Here is a 20272-nt window from a genome sequence, read left to right on the forward strand (position 1 = left end):
GCATGGTTAGGGCTAGGAAGAGGGTTATGTTTAGGTTTAGTTGCTTGTAATTATGCATAATGTACTGTCATTACAATAGTAGGTACTTGAAATGTGTAACAAAGACACCGTAAAAAGATGTATTCATCAATTTACAATTGATCATTAAGCTGTTTAAATATAGCTTATGCATGTTGTCCTATATTTCATGACATTAATCTTTTTGGAGTCTCTATCAATGAGCAGTTGAGTTGAATCAAGTGTGTTTTGCTTAGGAGATATGCAAAATTCACAGTGTTGGAGTTACTCCAGAAACATTGAGAATTTATGATGTAATGAAACATACTTTCCAGAAGAGGGTAGCAGAGTAAGCAAGCTGAAAAAAAACATTGTACATTTAAGGAACAGTTTAACCCAGTGGTTTCTCATCCAGGTCTCAGAGTACTCACAGTTTGGCGCATTTAAGTAATCACCATAATAAAACACACCTGATTAAACTGATCATGACAAAAAAACAACATGAAACTGACAAGTGGACCACCACAGAATGTTGTATACCCCATAGCCAATGAAATTCATAGTAATGAAGAAATAATGTTAAGTCAGTGGATATCCTATTTCAACATTCTTTAAAATATCTTCTTTTGTTCAATAGACAAACTCAAATAGGTTAGGAGAAAGTGCAACATGAGTAAACAACAATGACAGAACTTCAATTTTTAGGTGAGCTATACCTTTAAGTAGGAGGGAACAGTGACAGGAAATGCTGGTTTATTAAACCACTTCCCTGCTAGCTGTAATGTTTAGGTTGGTAACCAAAGCACTGCAGTCCTCTTGTTTGACATGTTTCTCCTCCCACTCTTCCTTGTCCTTCACCACATGCTCTCCTTTTAGTGCATGCATTAGTCAGCAAAACATTAGCTCCATGCTGAAGCTTCATGGTCGGTGGAATTGAGAGCTTCAGTAACCACATCATTATGTGTGAAAGATGATCCAGAGCTGATGACTGAAGAAAAGGCTGAGGACAAAAACAAGGTAAATGATTCTTTAGTGTTTTGCATGTCGTCACACCTCACAGTTTATGTGTCCAAAGTTCTTTTAAATCAGTAAGACATTTCGGAAGAGCTGCCAGCATCTTAGAAACAACTGGAGGTTAGGAAGATTTACTATCACATTTGCTTGCATGTTTTTGTATTTGAGGGCTTGCAATGGTCTTCATTAAATGCACATTGCTTAGGATAGCAACAACATCCTTACATTTTAAAGGGAACAGTAACACTTCCTCTGTCACAGCTGTAGTCACATGCTCTTAAAGGCAAATACAAACATATTATTAAGGTAAAGTTGGTTTTATATTCACACATTCAGACTTTCTCCTTAATAATATAATTTCAGAAAAGTATTATTTGCTAATTCTAAATAGTGAAATCATATTAGCAGCCAATGACTATCAAAGGATGGCACTGCTCACAGTCAATTAAATAGTGCTAATGTTATTTTGAAGTCAAACTTAAATGTTATTTCAGACCAAATTAGCATGGTAAACAATAGACTATAGGAGCTGTTAAAATGAATGAATGAGCGAAAATAAAACCAACTTTACCTCAATTACACACATGGATTAACACTAGCCGTATTAGACAAAACACTTATAAAATGTTTAAAATGTACAGTTTTCCTTAATTTTCAGTAATTAATTCTCAATTTGAATGACCTCTGTTGCCAGCCATTCAAAGCAGTGCCACGAAAAAAATATTTTTTTCTTCTAAAAGAGATGGCACTATTAATGATAGTTTAGTTGCCCATTAACTTTGGCATCAGTCAACAACATAATCATACATTGTAAAACCCAACAGTCCATTTTATGAAATAAATTGAGTGTAATTAACTCAAAATGTACCGAAAGTTAATTCTACTCATTTGAAGAGTTTTGAACTCAGTGTTGAAGGTAATGAGTTAATTAAATACCCCATTACTTCAACTTAAATGGAGTAAGTTCACAGTACCCCTATAGATTCGTTTTTTAACTCAAATGGATTGTTGCAATCGGTTTCCTCAAACAGTTTGAGTTGCCTTAACTTACTTTGTTTTACAGTACTTAGTTGGTTTAAGTTCTCTGCATTTATCAGATTTTACTGTGTTCAAATTGCTTCGTTTACTCAAATGGATTAAGTTCACAATACTCATTAGGATTAGTTTTTGAACCTAAATGGTTTGTTGCAATCTTTTTCCTCAAACGGTTTGAGTTACCTTAACTTTTTGGATTTTACAGTGTATGATATGTGAATTTCAATTAAAATACAGTGTATAATACAGAATATGCTCTATGGACTGCATTTATATAGTATTTTAAACTACACCTGCCACTCTTTCTCACCCATTAAGCTAATTATTTACAAATGCAAAACATCTTATGAATTTTTAAATAATTTATAACAATAATATAAAGACATTTTATATTATACAATTTAGTACTGAGGACAGACATTTTTATATTTATCCTATATTGAAATATAGGATAAATATGTGTTCAAATGACTGAATGAGCTCATGATATAATAATTTAATACAGACTTTTTTTAAAACAATGGCAAAATAGTAATGGTGTTACTTGTCTGTTGTAGATGGCATCTGTGTTCCTGCCAGCTCTGGGTGGTATGGCTGTATGTGGCGGCACTCATGGAAATGAGCTGTCCGGAGTGTATCTGGTGCAGGAGATGGAGCGACAGAGGAAGGAGAAGGGAGACGGTGTGTGGCCGATTCCTGTAACAACTGTACTGTCAAACCCACGGGCTGTGAAAGAGTGCAGAAGATATATTGATACAGATATGAACCGCTGCTTCAGCAAAGCTGTGCTGAGGTAAGATGAGGAACGACAGCATTAAGTGTTGTTTAAGTGAACTAACTAGTTAAAAAAAAAAAAACAGCTGCACCACACTACTTACCATTTGCTATTCATAATGGTAGTGCCCACCAATATTTTTGTGTTTTTAAAAGATCTAGTAGATATCCAAACATAGACATCTTGGCTAAAACAATTCTAAATTTGGGCTGTCAGTGAAAATCTAGTAGATATCTAAAATCGGCTAGTCCTCAAACAGACAGGAATTACACATCTGAAGTCTGTCTAATTTGTCTATTTATTTTTGGACTATAGTTAGACATCAAATAGAGTTTTACTGACAGTCCAAATTTAACATTGTTTAGCCAACATGTCTATGGCTGCGTCCGAAATCGCCTACTACTCAGTAGGTACTGCATTTGAATTATATCTACTACTTGACCATTAGAAAAGTACGTTCTATATAGTATGAATGTCAGTACTATGAATAGAACTTGGACGTACTACATCTGCCATTTTGTCATGATCACGTGACCTACTCTCGTCAGTTGTGTCTCATCACTCTCATTCATGAATTCTCTCACGGTGCATCATGGGATAGCGGAAGTAGTAGGTCATCCCTTCTTGCATACTGTTTTTCGAATTCTATAAAATCAGACATACTACTCTACTTGCAAACTGTTTTTAGCATACTATAAAGTATGGAAGGATGCGATTTCAGACCCGTTTTAGATGTCTACTAGAAGTCTTTAATTGCACAAAGAAAAATCTAAATTCATAAGAGCTAAGCAGATCTAGCTGTAACTAAAATAAATAAAATGATTTCCTGTTTTTGTAGACATAAACCACATTGGACTTGTATATTTTGCATTTTTATTTCACATCCACACTAGTGATAGTTTTTATTCTGCCAGTTTTATTTGGGTGGCCAACTAGATTCGCTTCCAGTGTTAATTCTGATGGTTTATTTCAACAATGGTCTGACACCAACAGAAACTTGACAGATCTGGTGCACCAGTAGCATGACTGAATGTGTGCGCTATTATCTGCTCCACTACTGAATAAATGGCAAAATGCAGCAGATTATAATAAAAAGATTTATTTTTTTAAAGATATATTATTTTTAAGATTTATTTTTGCCTTTATTTGATATAACAGCTGGATGACAGGAAATTAAGTGGGGGAGAGGGAGGGATATGATAGGGAAAGGTCCATGAGCCGGGATTCAAACTTGGGACACCAGGAGCACCGTTGCATTATCCGCTTGTTAAGTCGTGATGTATGAAAGACTGTTTCCGCTGCTCATTTGTATTGAGAAATTATTCGTTTATGACCACTTTAATATAAAATTATGGTTTACACAACAATCTCTGGAGTTGCTGCATCACAGACACCAATATTTTAACAATTTGTAAAAAATTATTCACTTTCTGGCCATCTGAGGCATGGATATATATATATATATATATATATATATATATATATATATATATATATATATATATATATATATATATATATATATTTGATGATGATTTTCTAAAGTATTACAGTGCTTTATTACCACTTGTTGAGTCTCCCCATACAGTTTGATTGACCCCGAAGCTGCTTCGCGTGACGTCACACTTGACAAGCAGATATGCCAACATTTTGATTATTTTGTATATTTTTGAATACATTTTATTATTGTTTTTCGTTAACAATGTGCCGTTTATTCGTTAAATGAGCCAATCTGAGTGCACATATTCAGAGTTTTCTGTCGCGTTACTAGCACAGTGGATCTGACAAATTTCTGTTTGTGTCTAACAATATCCAACAAACATTTTTCGCCTTTATTTTCATTGACAAAAGCAACACTTTTCACTTCTACATGTTTAAGCATGAGTTTGAGTAGATGTTGGTAATGTAGTGTGATAAAGCACCACTAAAATTGAAAACGAAATGGAGTAAATGGATTTCTACATGCAAAAATGGTAATATATGTTTTAATCTCTCTCAAAGTACTCCTATTACAGACAGCAGCCCATATGAAGTCCGACGTGCTCAGGAACTGAATAATCTGCTAGGAGTGAAGGGATCTGACGATGTAATGGACATGATTTGTGACCTCCACAACACCACGTCTAATATGGGTCTCACACTCATCCATTACTCAGCCAGTGACTGGGTGACCCTGCACATCTGCAAATACTTACAGGCAAGAGCTTCACAAGTGTACTTCAATAAGCTGCAATCTGTAACTTAAGTTAACTGTTGTCAATGGGTGGGATGGTGTTGTCGCCCCCCCAAAAAATTGGACTGCAAGACGAAAAAATATGATAAATACTAAAAAATAAAACGCACTTCATCACTATCTATTTAATCATGCTTAAATATGCTTAGTATTCCTTGTAAAATCTGGTTCCTGAAGCAAAACCAGTTAAGACAAACATAACAAGGTTGTTAATGTTCCATTTATAAACGTATGGACAACCATGTCAATGAGTAGAATGGGTGTTTTGTGTCTATGCATGTGTGTTTTGATGTTGTCTGTTGTCGTGTACATATTTAAGACTAAGATAACCAAAGTGCCTGTGAGAGTGCTGGTACTGGATTTCCCCATTAATGATGCATATAACTTGGAGTCGGTCTCCAAGCATGGCTTTAGTAAGTGATGGTGATCATCTCAATGCATTTGCTTTATGTACACAAATGGAGTCAGATCATGAGGATCGTGGTCTGTGTTTCTAGCTCTAGAGGTTGGGCCGCAGCCGCAGGGTGTTGTCAGAGCTGACATCTACGTTATTATGAAGGAGGCCGTCGACTTGACTATAGACTGGATTCATAAATTTAACTCAGGTACTGGAGGATCTAAAAATGTGGTTTATTTGTGTTTTTGCAATGATATTGTGTTAGAAAGTGTGTATACTTTTGCTTACAGGGACAGAATTTGAAGGTGGAGATGTGGAAGCCTTCAAGTTCATCAAAAGTGTGGATTATCCCAGAGATCCCGAGACTCGAAATCTCACCGCTGCTGTTCATCCTCAGCTTCAGGTAATGATCATTCTGCAAAATGTATTTATATTATTATGTATAATTGACAATTCAGTTTGACATTCAAATAGTCAATGATTCATGTTTTGTGGAAAGCTACATATAAAAGTAATATATCACAATCTCATGTTACTCACGTTACACTCCGGTGTTCGCGGCAACCCAGGTTCGAGTCCCTCCTCGAGGTCCTATGCCGATCCTTCCCCTCTCTCTGCTCCCCACACTTTCTTGTCAATTCTCTCTACCGTCCTGTCAAAATAAAAAGGTGAAAAGCCCTAAAAAAAAATTATATAAAAGAAAAAGTGTTACTAAGTTACTTTTTAAGGTAAAGTAATTTGTTATGTTTCTTTTGCCTGACTCTTGTAATCTGGGCTGGGCGTGCTTGTTAGTAATAAAATGAAAAATTGAAAAAGCATATAGCCTTTTTACACCAAAAGTGAAATGGAAATGGCTGAAAAAGGTAAATACATGAGTTCAAACAAACGTTCTGGATTATAAGAAGAAAAATATGCATGAAAAAATTCTAACACTAAACAATTAATATCTCAAGTTTGCATTTTACATTATGTTACTTAAAGATACCAAATCTGTTTTAGTTAGAGGAGTAAATACGTTTTGGAAAAAGTCACTAAAATTACCCTAACACAGGTTGTACTAAATAAATAAAAAAATTGGAAAAATTTGTATTGTGTTTTGGGGAATCATGTAAAAAATATCTTTATGGATCTTTTTATTTTATTTGTGCAAAACATCATCTCATTGTATTCTTGGAAAAATGAATAAGTGAGAATCCAGTCCAGGAGACTTGAACAAGCAGAATTTCTTTATTGAGACGCGTTGGTTAGTCTGCAGTCATACAGTGTCTTCAAGAAGGCCACGAGTCTGCAAGAGCCTACAGGAGTCTCTTACAGTGGCAAAAGTTTTTCACAAGTTAAAAAAAAAGTCTGAAATCAAGTCTAATCGAGACAGAGTTGTCCTGTCTATTATGTGTTTTAGGAGGAGAGCGTTTGTAGGAGGAGGCATAGAAAACAGGCATGACTAGTTTTAGTTGAAGATCTTGTTTTAGGGTCTTGAATAGATCTTGAGGTCTCACCTGCTCTGACCAGGTTGAAAGTATTACCCAAAAACAAAGGCACAATTGTTAGGACCCTACCTTTAGCATTTGCATAACTTTGGCTCAGCCTGTGCTCAGGCAGGCAATAGATTTTAATGCCTCTCTAGCTAGAGTTTTGAATGAAATTAGATAAATAAAAAAACAAAAAATATAACTTTTCAGTTTTATAAATATCACTGGTAATTTGAAACGAAATTATATACATTTATTTTTCCACAGTATTTTGAATAGGATGGACATGTTAATGTGAAATGCATCTAAAAATCACCATTTCTCTTTTTAGGATAGAGATTTCTGTCTCCTCAAGCGGGGTGACCCTTTGTTTTTGTCATTTTCTGGAGAAACTGTGACATGCGAGGAAGAAGAACCACTTCATCCGTTCTTTATCAATGAGGGTGCCTACTATGAGAAGGGAATCGCTTTTCATTTGGCCAAAAAATGGACACTGACAGTTCCATCAGTACAAGTGCACACAATAAACTCAGCATGATTACAGACAATCTAACCTCACTGATCTTTTGTCAAATTGCAAATAATTGTAAAATAATGCATAATCACATATATCTATCTATCTATCTTTTGTTGCTGATTTCAAAAGCTGCTAATCATACATTTCAACCTTTTTTACACAAATTCAATTAAGGCTTGTACAATACATAACTTGGCTCAAAGTTTTTTTTTAATGCAAGACTGGAACCAACTTCTACTGTTTATGCTTATACAAAACTGTCAATGTATTAGTCTTTTCATGTTCATTTTGCATACTTTTGGACATTATGGAATAGTAATAAATTTTGTTTGACTTTAATCTTTTTTTTTTTTCTTGTTTTTGGGGAGGGGCTTTTAACACAAAACAACTGAGAACCACTCATCGAAGTAAGGTTATGAAATGCATATGAGCAATTCCAGCGTTATGGATGTGACATCTGCAGTAAAATCTCAAAACATAAATTGACAGAGGAAGTATAAGTTAACATTAAGTTAACAACCCAAAAGAAACAATGCTAATCAAAGGATAAGAGTTGGCTTTCTATAGAACAAACATGATTGATTTTATTTGATTTTACATTTTTGCATTTATGAGGAAATAGATTTATCATGGATGTGACCTTTCTCTGTTATAGATGTGACGGACGTAAAGTTGCCACTTGTGTGACTTTGGTAAATCAAATCTTATTGTTTGAAAACACTGACTAAGACATTTTTGAGTTTTTTTTAAAGTACTGTAAAATATTGGCAATATTTGGCAAAAACGTAATTTTTTTCATGGCAAGGTTGACATTTGCATGGAATTGCTCATATATTTCTTGGATTCAATTTTTTTAGTGTTGTCCTAAACTAAAACAAATATGTCATGTTTAACAAGAGTGATGAAAGGCTTTTAAAAAAGCATTAAAAGCAAAGTGCCCTTATATGGAGACCCCAAACCAGTACCAACAATAAAAACATCAACTTTACATGCATTTTACTTCATTAATGTTCACATCAAACCTAGTTTTAATTGATTTCAATATAAAAAAGTCAATAACAAACAAATTATTGTTATTGCTTCAGTGCAGCAAACTATAAAAACACAATTTTGGCCACAGGACCGTATGTGTGCAGTGTTTTTCTCCATCTATTACCAACTACTGGTCTCATTTATAAACATGGTGACAGACAAAAATGGCAGCTTTTTGCCATCAGCTAGCTCTCTGCAACTTTTACGTGGTCACTCACTGAAGCAAAGCAGGGCTGTGCGCGGTCAGTACCTGGATGGGTGACCAAATGGGAAAGTTAGGTTGCTGCCAGAAGTGGTGTTAGTGAGGCCAGCAGGGGGCGCTCATCCTGTCGACTATGTGAGTCCTAACACCCCTGTATAGTTAAGGAGACTCTATAATGCTCGGTGAGGACCATCTTTCGGATGAGATTTTAAACCTGACTCTCTGTGGTTGCTAAAAATCCCAGGATGTCTATTGAAAAAGAGTTGGGGATTAACCTCTGCATCCTGGCCAAATTTAAATTCAAATCAATTCACCTTTATTTGTATAGCGCTTTAACAATGTAGATTGTGTCAAAGCAGCTTCACATAGTAAATTGAAATAGTGTAGTTCAGTTTTTAAAGTTTAAGTTCAGTTCAGTTTATCTCAGTTCAGTGTGGTTTAATAATCACAACTGAGAGTCCAAACATTGAAGAGCAAATCCATCGATGCGCAGCTCTTCAGATCCCGAACATTGCAAGCCAGTGGCGACAGCAGAGAGGAAAAAACTTCACCAATTGGCGAAAATGAAGAAAAAAACCTTGAGAGAACCAGGCTCAGATGGGTACGACCATTTCTCCTCTGGCCAAACGTCGTGTGCAGAGCTGCAGACTATGCACCAGAGGCTTGAAGCTGGGCCTCAGCGAAGACTCGTCTGTCCCTGGAGCGTCACAGGAAACAGTCTCATGCTCTCCCCTCCACCATAACCACCACAGCAGCTGCTCAGGATACGGTCTGGTCCAGGATTATGGAAACCTTGGGATCATCTCGTCGCTGGTCTTGGATCGAATCAGTGGCGCTGCATGGTCTGAGGGCCCACTGTCTGTGGTCAAATTTTCCCACTGCCCAATCTGTCCATCATGGCCTCCTAACCATCCCCATATGATAGTTGGCTTCATCACTCTTCACTTCATCACTCTGTCTCCTCTCCACCAATCAGCTGGTGTGTGGTGTGTGGTCTGGCGCAATATGGCTGCTGTCGTGTCATCCAGGTGGATGCTGCACACTGGTGGTGGATAAGGAGATTTCCCCCCAATGTGTAAGGCTTTTATTAAATTATTATTGAAAAATGGGTAGAAATGTGCATACACCAATTCCCATGCAAAGGTTGTGATCTATAAATGAATGTGCACAACTGTAACTCTAACTTATCCTATTCAACTTATATTCACTTAAATGAGGAACTTTTAAGTCATCATGTGAGTTACAATTATTAATAAATGAATTAAAATGTATTCTGGTGTACAATTACTTTTAGGAAGGTTTCTACACAGAGTTTTATAAATAAGACCCCAGATGTTTGCAACGTTTATCCATAATGTAGTGAAAGTTAATCTTTTGCATGTTTTTAAAATTTTTATTATTATTATTAAGCATTTCAAAAAAGCATAAAAGGTCAAGAAATTTATACTGTTCGAAGCTTTAGATTACAAATATTATTTATATTTAATTATTAATATGATGAAGACTGTACAGTGATACTTAACATGTAAATATTCAAGAAAATTATAAAAGCACTGTTTATTTCTTTTTAATCTTTACTCTTTAGCATTTACCTATGCTTGTAAATTTGTTATTATGTATTGCGCAGAATAATCCTAATATTAATCAACCTAAAATTATGATTTCTTTCAAAAGAAACAAAATAAAAAAGCTATTCAAGTCATCTGGTGAAATTGTATTTATCGAAAAATATTCATTCATTCATTTTCTTTTCGGCTTAGTCCCTTTACTAATCTGGGGTCGCACAGTGGAATGAACCACCAACTTATCCAGCATATGTTTTACGCAGCGGATGGCCTTCCAGCCGCGACCCAACACTGGGAAACACCTATACACTCCCACATTCACACACAAACACTACGGCCAATTCAGTTAATTCAATTCACCTGTACTGCATGTCTTTGGACTGTGGGGGAAACCGGAGTACCCAGAGGAAACCCACGCGGACAAGGGGAGAACATGTAAACTCAATACAGAAATGCCAACTGACCCAGCCGGGGCTCGAACCAGCGACCTTCTTGCTGTGAAGCGATCATGCTACCCACTGCGCCTCCGTGACGCTCCTTATTGCTAAATATATTGCAAGAAAACAAAATATCGCAATATTCATGTTTCCCAATATTGTGCAGCCCTATTAGAAATAGATTAAGAACAAATTCATGTATGTAAAGTTTTAGTGAGTGACAATTTCAAATATACATATCTAAATAATATATATACTTATTAGTAAATTAAACCCACAGCTAATTTTTTAAACATTAAATAATAAGCAGTGCTAAAAGATAATGTTGTCATGTTTATATCTAGTATTGATCTCATTCTATTGAAACATCAGAGCCTGATTTTTGCATTGACAGCCGTTGTTGATTTTCTTAAGGAAATTAAAAACAGCCACGATGACAGGAAATACTAGTTTGTTAGAAAACCGCCTGCCTGCATGCCTTCCTCTCTCATTATGAACGGTTGTAAAGTTAAGGTAATAATCTATAAGTTCTGCAGTCCTCTCAGTTGTCATGTTTCTCCTCCCCCTCTTGCTTCCCCCCCACACACACACTCTCCTTTTAGCGCTTGTATGAGTCAGCAAAACTCTCATTTCATAGCAGTGGAACTGAGAGTTGCTAGGGTGTCAAACATCATGTGTGAAAGATGATCCAAGGGTGGCGGCTGAAGCAAGGCAGAAAAGGAGGAGGTACATCATTGTTTTTGCATGTTGCATCAGTGTGTCTAAGTGGTCGCTGAAGAATGTCTTAAACTGTTAATGTGTGTGTAGGCGCATCCCCTGCAGTGCTGTGGCCCCTGCGGCTAGAATAGGCCAGCACTTGCTGAATGTGTGTCAACACGCATGCCCTGTCACACCTCACCGTATGTGTCCAAAGGTCTCATATCCCTTGTGCAACTTCTCTCAGTAAGACGATTAGAGGGACAGCATTTGGAGGAAGGAGCAAATCAACACTTCTGTCTTAAATATAACGGTAGGAGGTTTTACTTTCAGCTTTCGCATTATGTGTTGCATGTAATCGCATGATATTTGCAATAAATGCACGTTGCACAACAGAGCAATTTAGTGTCTGAAGGAAAACAGCAAAACTCCCTCCAGCAATGGTGCTTAAACTAATACTACAGTCACATGTTCTTAAAGGTATATGCACTCAAAAAGTGATGTTTACTGGTTGTTAAAACTACTTATTTAAAATCAGCTCAAACGACGCAATTCTTGAGGTTTTTTGAGGGGACAACTTAATTGTTTTATGTTCAATCCACTTCAATTTGTAAAAACTAATAAATTAACTTAATTCCTTCATGTTGAGCCAACACAAATCGATTGTGTGGGACTCAGAATTTTTACAGTGTACATGAAAAAAAACTACTCACAAACTGAGCGTAAACTGTTATAAATAAAGGTACTCGCCAGTTGGCCAGATTTGTTTAGGAACAGCAATGTTTACATGGAATTCAATGTTTACATTACAATGTTTACATGGAATTCATGGTTTTAGTAACCATTATTGAAACATGGTCTATGTAAATAGAGATTAACAAATACACTCAAAAAATGTTTGTTTTTTTGCTGCTTGTTCTGACAAATTTAAAATGAGCTCAAACGACACAATTCTTGAGGTTTTTTGGAGACAACTTAATTGTTTTAAGTTCAATCCACTTCAATTTGTAAAAGCTAATAAATTAACTTAATTCCTGCATGTAGAGCCAACACAAATTGATTGTGTGGGACTCAGTGTTTTTTACAGTGCACACGCAAAAACTCACAAACTGAGAGTAAACTGTGAGTAAAACTGAGTCATCATAAATAAATAAAGCTACTTGTTAGCTGGCCAGTTTTATTTAGATAATTAGGAACAGCAACATTACAATGTTTACATGGAATTCATGGTTTTAGTAAGCATTATTGTAAGATGATCTATGTAAATATAGATTTACAAATACACTCAAAAAATGTTTTTTTTGCTGCTGGTTCTAACTACTTATTTAAAACGAGCTCAAACAGCACAATTCTTGAGTTTTTAAGACAACTTATTTGTTTTATGTTCAATCATCTCAAAATTGTAAACACTATTAAGTTCACTTAATCGATTTGCGATGGAACAATGTAAAGGGATTGTGTGGAACTCTGCATTTTGTACAGTGTAGTCTGTTATAGAAAACTGCTAATGACTATCTTCTGCCTTTAATGTTGTGATAAGATAAGTTTATCTAGGATGCACCTTTTTCCTCCAGATTTCAATATGCAACTCACTTGTAAAATATTTCCTCATGACTGGGTCCACATGGAATCTGCGCGCGCAGAAATCCGCAGATTTTTAGACCATCACTGAGTCTATTTATTTACTCGTGTAAATGTGTGTAATTTTATATTTATTCAGTTTTTAAATTATTTTCAGTAATAATATTGACTAATATGAAAGTTTTCATTTGATTTATTTACAATACAGTTTGTAAAGTAATATTTTCCCTCTTTTAGTAGATATATTATATGATAGACTTGCTTTGTTTACCAAATAAGTAGATTTAGATGGATTTGCATTGTAAACATTGAATAAAAGTTAAAAAGCTATAATTTTTTATTTTATATATTAAGTTTTTAGTTATGATACTCCCAAAATAATTCCGCATAAATTCGCAGATTTTGTTTTTACAAAATTCTCAGCAGAGATATCAAAAAATATCTGCAGATTCGGTCTGGCCCTGCTCATGACTAATCCAATAGGAAGAACATTTGACGGCTCCATTCAATTTTTTGTGGTATATTTTATATAAATATTTATTCTGTTCCTTTCATTTTAACATGAATTAAAGTTAATGTTTTGTTATTAATTTTGGTTTGAACTAGTTTAGCACTTATTGAAGATCTTTAGTTAATAATAACCCCGTCTTTACTACATTTACCCTGTTTTTCAGTAAATAATTGTTTTCCTAGGGCCAACAACTGCCTTTTGTTCTCATTAACAGTGCTGGGTTCAGTGTCGTCTGTTCTGCTAGCTGTGCAAAACAGTCAATGTGTGACTTTGTGATGTTTTTTTTCTGCCTCAGAGAGAATCCAGTTCTGTCAATCTCGGCGTAGGATTATAAATGATTGTTCTGTTGTCTATTAACTTCCTCAGCAGTTCATCTACAACAACAACTCCTCAGTAAGCAACATAATATGATGTTGCTGGTTTGAATTAAAGCTGTAGTGCTTAGAACAGGTTCAACTTGCTGTAGAACTTTTATACTGGGCACATTTCTCGAACTGCTCATTTTGTCCCCCAAAATAATTAACAAGTAATAAAATATAGTTTATGTACTAAATATGCCAGCCATAAATTATATAAAAATCGTTATTCAAATCACTGAATGGGCATATGATATAATAATCAAGGCAGACTATTAAAAACTCAAAATATTAATGGTGTTACTTGTCTGTTTTAGATGGCATCTGTGTTCCTGCCAGCTCTGGGTGGTATGGCTGTATGTGGCGGCACTCATGGAAATGAGCTGTCCGGAGTGTATCTGGTGCAGGAGATGGAGCGACAGAGAAAGGAGAAGGGAGACGGTGTGTGGCCGATTCCTGTAACAACTGTACTGTCAAACCCACGGGCTGTGAAAGAGTGCAGAAGATATATTGATACAGATATGAACCGCTGCTTCAGCAGAGACACACTGAGGTGAGATGTGGAACTGCAGCATCAACTGCTAAGGTCAAATATAGCTTTTTAATTAAGAAAAATAATACAATAAAATCAAGTTTTTAAAAATAACTTAATATTATGACCTAATATAGCCTAATATGCATTTTATGTGCTTATATAACTACACCTAAGTACTATATTAGGCTACATGTAGTGCAATATAATGCACTCGTGAGTCGTGAACATAGACTGACTAAAAACAAGCTTAAGGTTATTTTGTATTGTGTAAACACCAAGAAAACTAGGCCATCATCTAAACGTTTGAATCTATCTATCTATCTATCTATCTATCTATCTATCTATCTATCTATCTATCTATCTATCTATCTATCTATCTATCTATCTATCTATCTATCTATCTATCTATCTATAAACGTATATATTAATTCAACACATTAAACAGACAGATAGGCAAGTGCATTTAGTAAATGTAGTTGTGTTTTCCTTAAACCCTCGTTAATGTTTTGTCCCTCCCTCCTTATATTTAATTGTTTACAATATACTCTAGTTTAACGCAGCTGTTAATAATTGAAAGCGCGGCATATAAGCAAAGTTTGACCGTGAAATTAAACTCTAGTTCCGATGTATAACGTCAGAGAGACTTATTTAATCTGTTTATACATCTACCATAACATAAAACAAAACAAAAGTATAAATTTGTCTACATATTTCATTGACGATAATACCTTTATCTTGAAGATTGAGTTTATTAGAGCCGTTGACGTTGCGTCAGGGGGATTTCATATTTACCGCCTTATGCTGTCGACCAATCAGCGTGATTATAAACTGTCGTATTTTAATCGGTAACATTTAATAATTTTATACACAGTAGACGTGGTTCTTTTCCGTATTTTTATTTATTAATTTTTATTATTATTATTTTAATGTATTTATTTATTTGATTACTGTGTAGTTTATTTGAGGATTTACGAGATTACTATTCAAGAGTATTTCATTCATTCATTTTCTTTTCGGCTTAGTCCCTTTATTAATCTGGGGTCGCCACAGTGGAATGAACCGCCAACTTATCCAGCATGTTTTACGCAGCTGATGCCCTTCCAGCTGCAACCCATCACTGGGAAACATCCACAAACACCCATTCACACACATACATACAGACAATTTAGCTTACCCAATTCACCTATAGCGCATGTTTTTGGACTTGTGGGGGAAACCGGATCAGTGGAATCAAAGGAAACCCACGCCAACACGGGGAGAACATGCAAACTCCACATAGAAACACCAACTGACTCAACTGAGGCTCGAACCAGCAACCTTCGTGCCGTGAGGCGAACGTGATTCCCACTGATTGATTATTTAGTGGATTACTATGGTTCAAGGGGAGGTAGCCTACCTATTTAACCCATTTGCTTAAATGACTGATGTGTACATTTTGTTTTGAATGTGTATTACTTCTACATACATAATATGTAAATCTAAAATCCTCACTTTCTTGAAGTACTCCTATTACAGACAGCAGCCCATATGAAGTCCGACGTGCTCAGGAATTAAACAATCAGCTTGGTCCAAAGGAGTCCGCAGGTGCAATAGATATGATTTGTGACCTCCACAACACCACGTCTAATATGGGTCTCACTCTCATCCATTACACAACCAGTGACTGGGCGACCCTGCACATCTGCAAATACTTACAGGTAAGAGATTCACAAGTGTGCTTCAATAAACCCCATAGCCTACTGTAAACCAAAGTCAGTGGTTCTAAACTGGTGCTATGACCCACATTTGGCAAAGAGTAAGGTGGATTAACATATTATTGTGCATTTAAAGTAAATATTAAGTATGCTATACTTGATTTGTAATGTAAATGGGTATTAAGCCCAGCAGGCACCTGATGTCAGGGGCATAGCGGACATTTTAAAAGTGGGGGGTGGACGGCTGCCTGATGTGAAAACAATATCAATAAACACATCAAATTCTTGATGTCTATTTGACATCCAAACACTGATGTTCTTTTGACCACCAAAATAACAACACAAAAAGTATTATAGCTAATATAAGAAAAGTTTTATTCATCATAAAGCTTCAATTACACATTTACACTGAATGTTGTTTTCCTTACAATGAATGTAAACTACCTGGATGTCAAAACGACATCTAATTGACATCTAACATTATAAAAAAACACAGCTCAAAAAATCGATTACAGGACAGTCCTATATTCTGTTTAATCGCTTACAGGACACTCATGTATTCAATTTTTAATTCGTTTTTTTGATGTCAACGTTAGATGTCAATCTGATGTCTATTTGACATCAAGATAGTCAATTGACATTGAATCGATTTGCTTTTTTGATGTGTTTTTTAATGTTGTTTTGGGAGCTACACCAGTTAAGAACCACAGACGTAGGTTTTTGTCTATGTGCCATTTTAAATGAGTGGCCAATTTCATGAGTAGAGTAGGATTTTCGTGCCACTGCATGTGTGTTTTGATATTGTCTGTTGTCGTGTACATATTTAAGACTAAGATAACCAAAGTGCCTGTGAGAGTGATGGTACTGGATGTCCCATATAGTGATGCATATTCCTTGGAGTCCGTCTCCAAGCATGGCTTTTGTAAGTGATGGTGATCATCTCAATGCATTTTGTTTGTGTACTCATCATTATTCAACCACAAATGCACTCTCAGCTGATGAATATCACGATAACCTGTGTTTCTATAGCAATAGAGGTCGGGCCGCAGCCGCATGGTGTTGTCAGAGCGGACATCTTTATTATTATGAAGGAGGCTGTCGACTTGACTATAGACTGGATTCATAAGTTCAACTCAGGTACTGGAGGATCTAAAAATGTGGTTTATTTGTGTTTTTTTGCAATGATATTGTGTTAGCAAGTGTGTTAAATTTGGATTTCAGGGACCATATTTGAAGGTGGAGATGTGGAAGCCTTCAAGATCATCAAAAGTGTGGATTATCCCAGAGATCCCAAGACTCGAAGTCTCAGCGCTGCTGTTCATCCTCAGCTTCAGGTGATGATCATTATTTTTATTATTATATTTTACACACAGAATGTGCAGAAATTGTTATTAAGTTGATAAAGTTGTCCAGATCTGATGGTTACTTACATTAATTAGAATGGCATTTTAATTTACACATGTAACAGAGGCCAGCTAGTGAAGTGCTGTGCAGGTAAACCTCACTCCTCTGACCTCTAAAGGTGCTCTAGCAACAGATGCTAGTGGCCATGGTCTGTAGGCCTTCTTGTTAGAGCAACTGACTCTCATGCAAAGAATCGCCGGTTTGATCCCTGCTTACTGCGGGTTGGGTGCTGTAGGACCGGTGGGTAAACGTGGGGGCTCGTCCGGGGTGGGAGTGAGGTTTAGGGGGGTGAGTGTAACGGAGGCCAGCTAGCGAAGTGCTATGCAGGTAAACCTCACTCCTCTGACCTCCAAAAGTGCTCTAGTGACAGACGCTAAAGGCCATGGACTTTAGCCTCCTTGTTAGAGCGACTGACTCCCATACAAAGAATCGATCCCAGCTTAGACCAGGATGAGTGTAGTAGTGGATTACACGTGGGGGCTTGTCCGGGATTGGATTGAGGTTTAGGGGGTGAGTGTAACAGAGGCCAGATAATGAAGTGCTGTGCAGGTAAAATTCACTACTCTGACCTCTAAAGGTGCTCTAGCGACAGATGCTACAGGCCATGGTCTTTAGCCTCCTTGTTACAGCAAACGGTTCGATCCCAGTTCGGAGCGGGTTGGATGGTGTTGGACCGACAGGGTTACACACATTTATTACAGAGAAATGAAGATTAAATAAAATGCCATTCTAATTAATGCAATAAATAAAGGTCAGGTATTAATTATAAACTAGTAATTCATCATTTCAGTACTGTTGTACTCAATTCATGCCAGTTTAAATAAACCAAAAATCCGAGGTGCAAATATTTAATGGTAATTATTTAAAATGGGAAACTATAAGCATTACAGAATACTTTTATTAGGCTTAAAATTACCCAGTATATATATAGTAAGCAAGTTTATGTCCAATAATGTTTTTGATTTGGTATAAAACATCACCTAAACATGTGAAATACACCCAAAAATCTGAATTCATTTTTTCCAACCCTTAGGATAGAGACTTCTGTCTCCTCAAACGGGGAGATCCTTTGTTTTTGTCATTTTCTGGAGAAACTGTGAAATATGAGGAGGAAGAGCCACTTCATCCTTTATTTATCAACGAATGTGCCTACTATGAAAAGGGAATCGCTTTTCATCTGGCGAAAAGGATGACGCTGACAATTCCAGCGGTGCAAGTGCAGAAATACTGAATGAGGAAAGAGGAAAGACATTAAACCCAGCATGACTATAAGCAATTGAATGATTTTGTGTGGTTTTTACCAATCTACGATCACTTCAAACTCAGGTATAAGCAATGTACTTAAAGGGATAATTTACCAAAAAATGAAAATGGTTTCTTTTACTCTCCCTCCTTTTTGAGTTCTTCTATTATTGCTTCCGCCCATTGACTTCCATAATTGGAGGAAAAATATGGAAGTCAATAGTCAACCAGCATTCGTCAAAATATGTTCTCAAACAGGTTTTGAATGACAGAATTTTATTTTTTTTTTGGGCTGAACCATCTCTTTAATTAGCTCCATAACAATGATTGACGTTCAACAACGATTGTTTTGAATGAAAAGATATTTATTGTGACCAGCAAAATGTTTATCTGACAAGAATGCTTACAAAACTGTATAAAAAAGGCAAAACCGTCTGAAGTACTTCGAACACCGGCTTGAAGTCAGTCACAGTGGGTTGTGAAGAGTGTGAGGTATCATCATGACTGTATTGCTCATATGCCTGACCGCTTGGAGAAAACAGAGCCGCTTATGGGCTCAGAATAAAAAAGATGAAACAAAAAGCACATTTACATGAACAAAAGATGACCTCAGGTATCACAACATGAAGATCAAACCATGTGGCACAATGAAATCAACTGAAAGCTGGATGTGCACGCTGTGATTTTATCATCAGTCATGATTTTTACTCGTAATATTTTATACAAGTAATTCCAGCTAAATCTTCAATACACTGTAAACCCCGAAACGTCTTCTCATGCATCAACTGTGCATGATATACGTCACAGATGATCTGTTTCAATTAAATTTGAATGCATTTTTGGGTTTTCGTATCATAGTCAGCATTGATAAAATCAGCAAATTGTGTCGAACGCAGCATTATGGTGAAAAACTCACAATGCGCACCAGCAAAATGTTTCAAAGACGTATAAATAAGTATATAAACCACAGATTAGATGGATGTAAATGGCAACCTGAACCACCACGCTTGTATTCTAAATAAACTCACTAAAAGTAGGTGACGAAAACAATCTCAAAGAGAAACTAAATGGTAAACAAACACAGCATAACCAACGCAAAGCACAAGAGAGAAAAAATAATAATAAATAAGCACAACACATTTCAGGAAAGGCTCGAGTGGTTAATGCATAAGACGGATACAAACATTCAGTCTTTCAGACCAAGGCAAAACCTACTGCATCTTGGGATTGCAAAGCGCTAAAACGCAATCTCTTCATGATTCCAGTAAGTAGCTACAACACTGGGAGAAAATAAACATACTTAATTCAACTAAATCTAATACATCCTATAATATGTTTAGTCAACAGACAAAATGTGACTAAACAAAAGCTGAAGCCCTGAAGAACGAGTGTGTAGTGTTTATAGATCAGGGGTGTCCAAACTCGGTCCTGGAGGGCCGGTGTCCTGCATAGTTTAGCTCCACGTTCTCCCTGGAAGTTTCTAGTATACCTAGAAAGAGCTTGATTAGCTGGTTCAGGTGTGTTTAATTGGAACTAAAATATGCAGGACATCGGCCCTCCAGAATGGAGTTTGGACACCC

The 20272-nt window shown here is 36.2% G+C and overlaps 2 protein-coding genes and 1 long non-coding RNA gene across 3 annotated transcripts; 2 read left to right on the forward strand and 1 right to left on the reverse strand.

The window, feature by feature from the left end:
• The first annotated feature begins 928 nt into the window (after positions 1-928).
• Positions 929-7776, forward strand: acy3.1 (aspartoacylase (aminocyclase) 3, tandem duplicate 1). Its single transcript, XM_056456489.1, has 7 exons — positions 929-1014; positions 2604-2839; positions 4823-5018; positions 5374-5467; positions 5552-5659; positions 5742-5854; positions 7252-7776. The coding sequence occupies exons 1-7, from the start codon at positions 982-984 to the stop codon at positions 7456-7458; spliced, it is 987 nt and encodes a 328-aa protein (XP_056312464.1). The 5' UTR covers positions 929-981; the 3' UTR covers positions 7459-7776.
• LOC130224654 (uncharacterized) lies at positions 5784-14210 on the reverse strand. Its single transcript, XR_008837710.1, has 3 exons — positions 14122-14210; positions 5992-6103; positions 5784-5866 (listed from the first exon to the last, which is right to left on the reverse strand). It is a non-coding gene; the product is annotated as an uncharacterized LOC130224654 (long non-coding RNA).
• On the forward strand, positions 11299-19272 carry LOC130224638 (N-acyl-aromatic-L-amino acid amidohydrolase (carboxylate-forming) B). Its single transcript, XM_056456490.1, has 8 exons — positions 11299-11399; positions 11481-11682; positions 14135-14370; positions 15854-16049; positions 16875-16968; positions 17076-17183; positions 17268-17380; positions 18484-19272. The coding sequence occupies exons 3-8, from the start codon at positions 14135-14137 to the stop codon at positions 18679-18681; spliced, it is 945 nt and encodes a 314-aa protein (XP_056312465.1). The 5' UTR covers positions 11299-11399; positions 11481-11682; the 3' UTR covers positions 18682-19272.
• The last annotated feature ends 1000 nt before the right edge of the window (positions 19273-20272 follow it).

The sequence above is a fragment of the Danio aesculapii genome, chromosome 1 (assembly GCF_903798145.1).
Source record: "Danio aesculapii chromosome 1, fDanAes4.1, whole genome shotgun sequence".
NCBI lineage: Eukaryota > Metazoa > Chordata > Actinopteri > Cypriniformes > Danionidae > Danio > Danio aesculapii.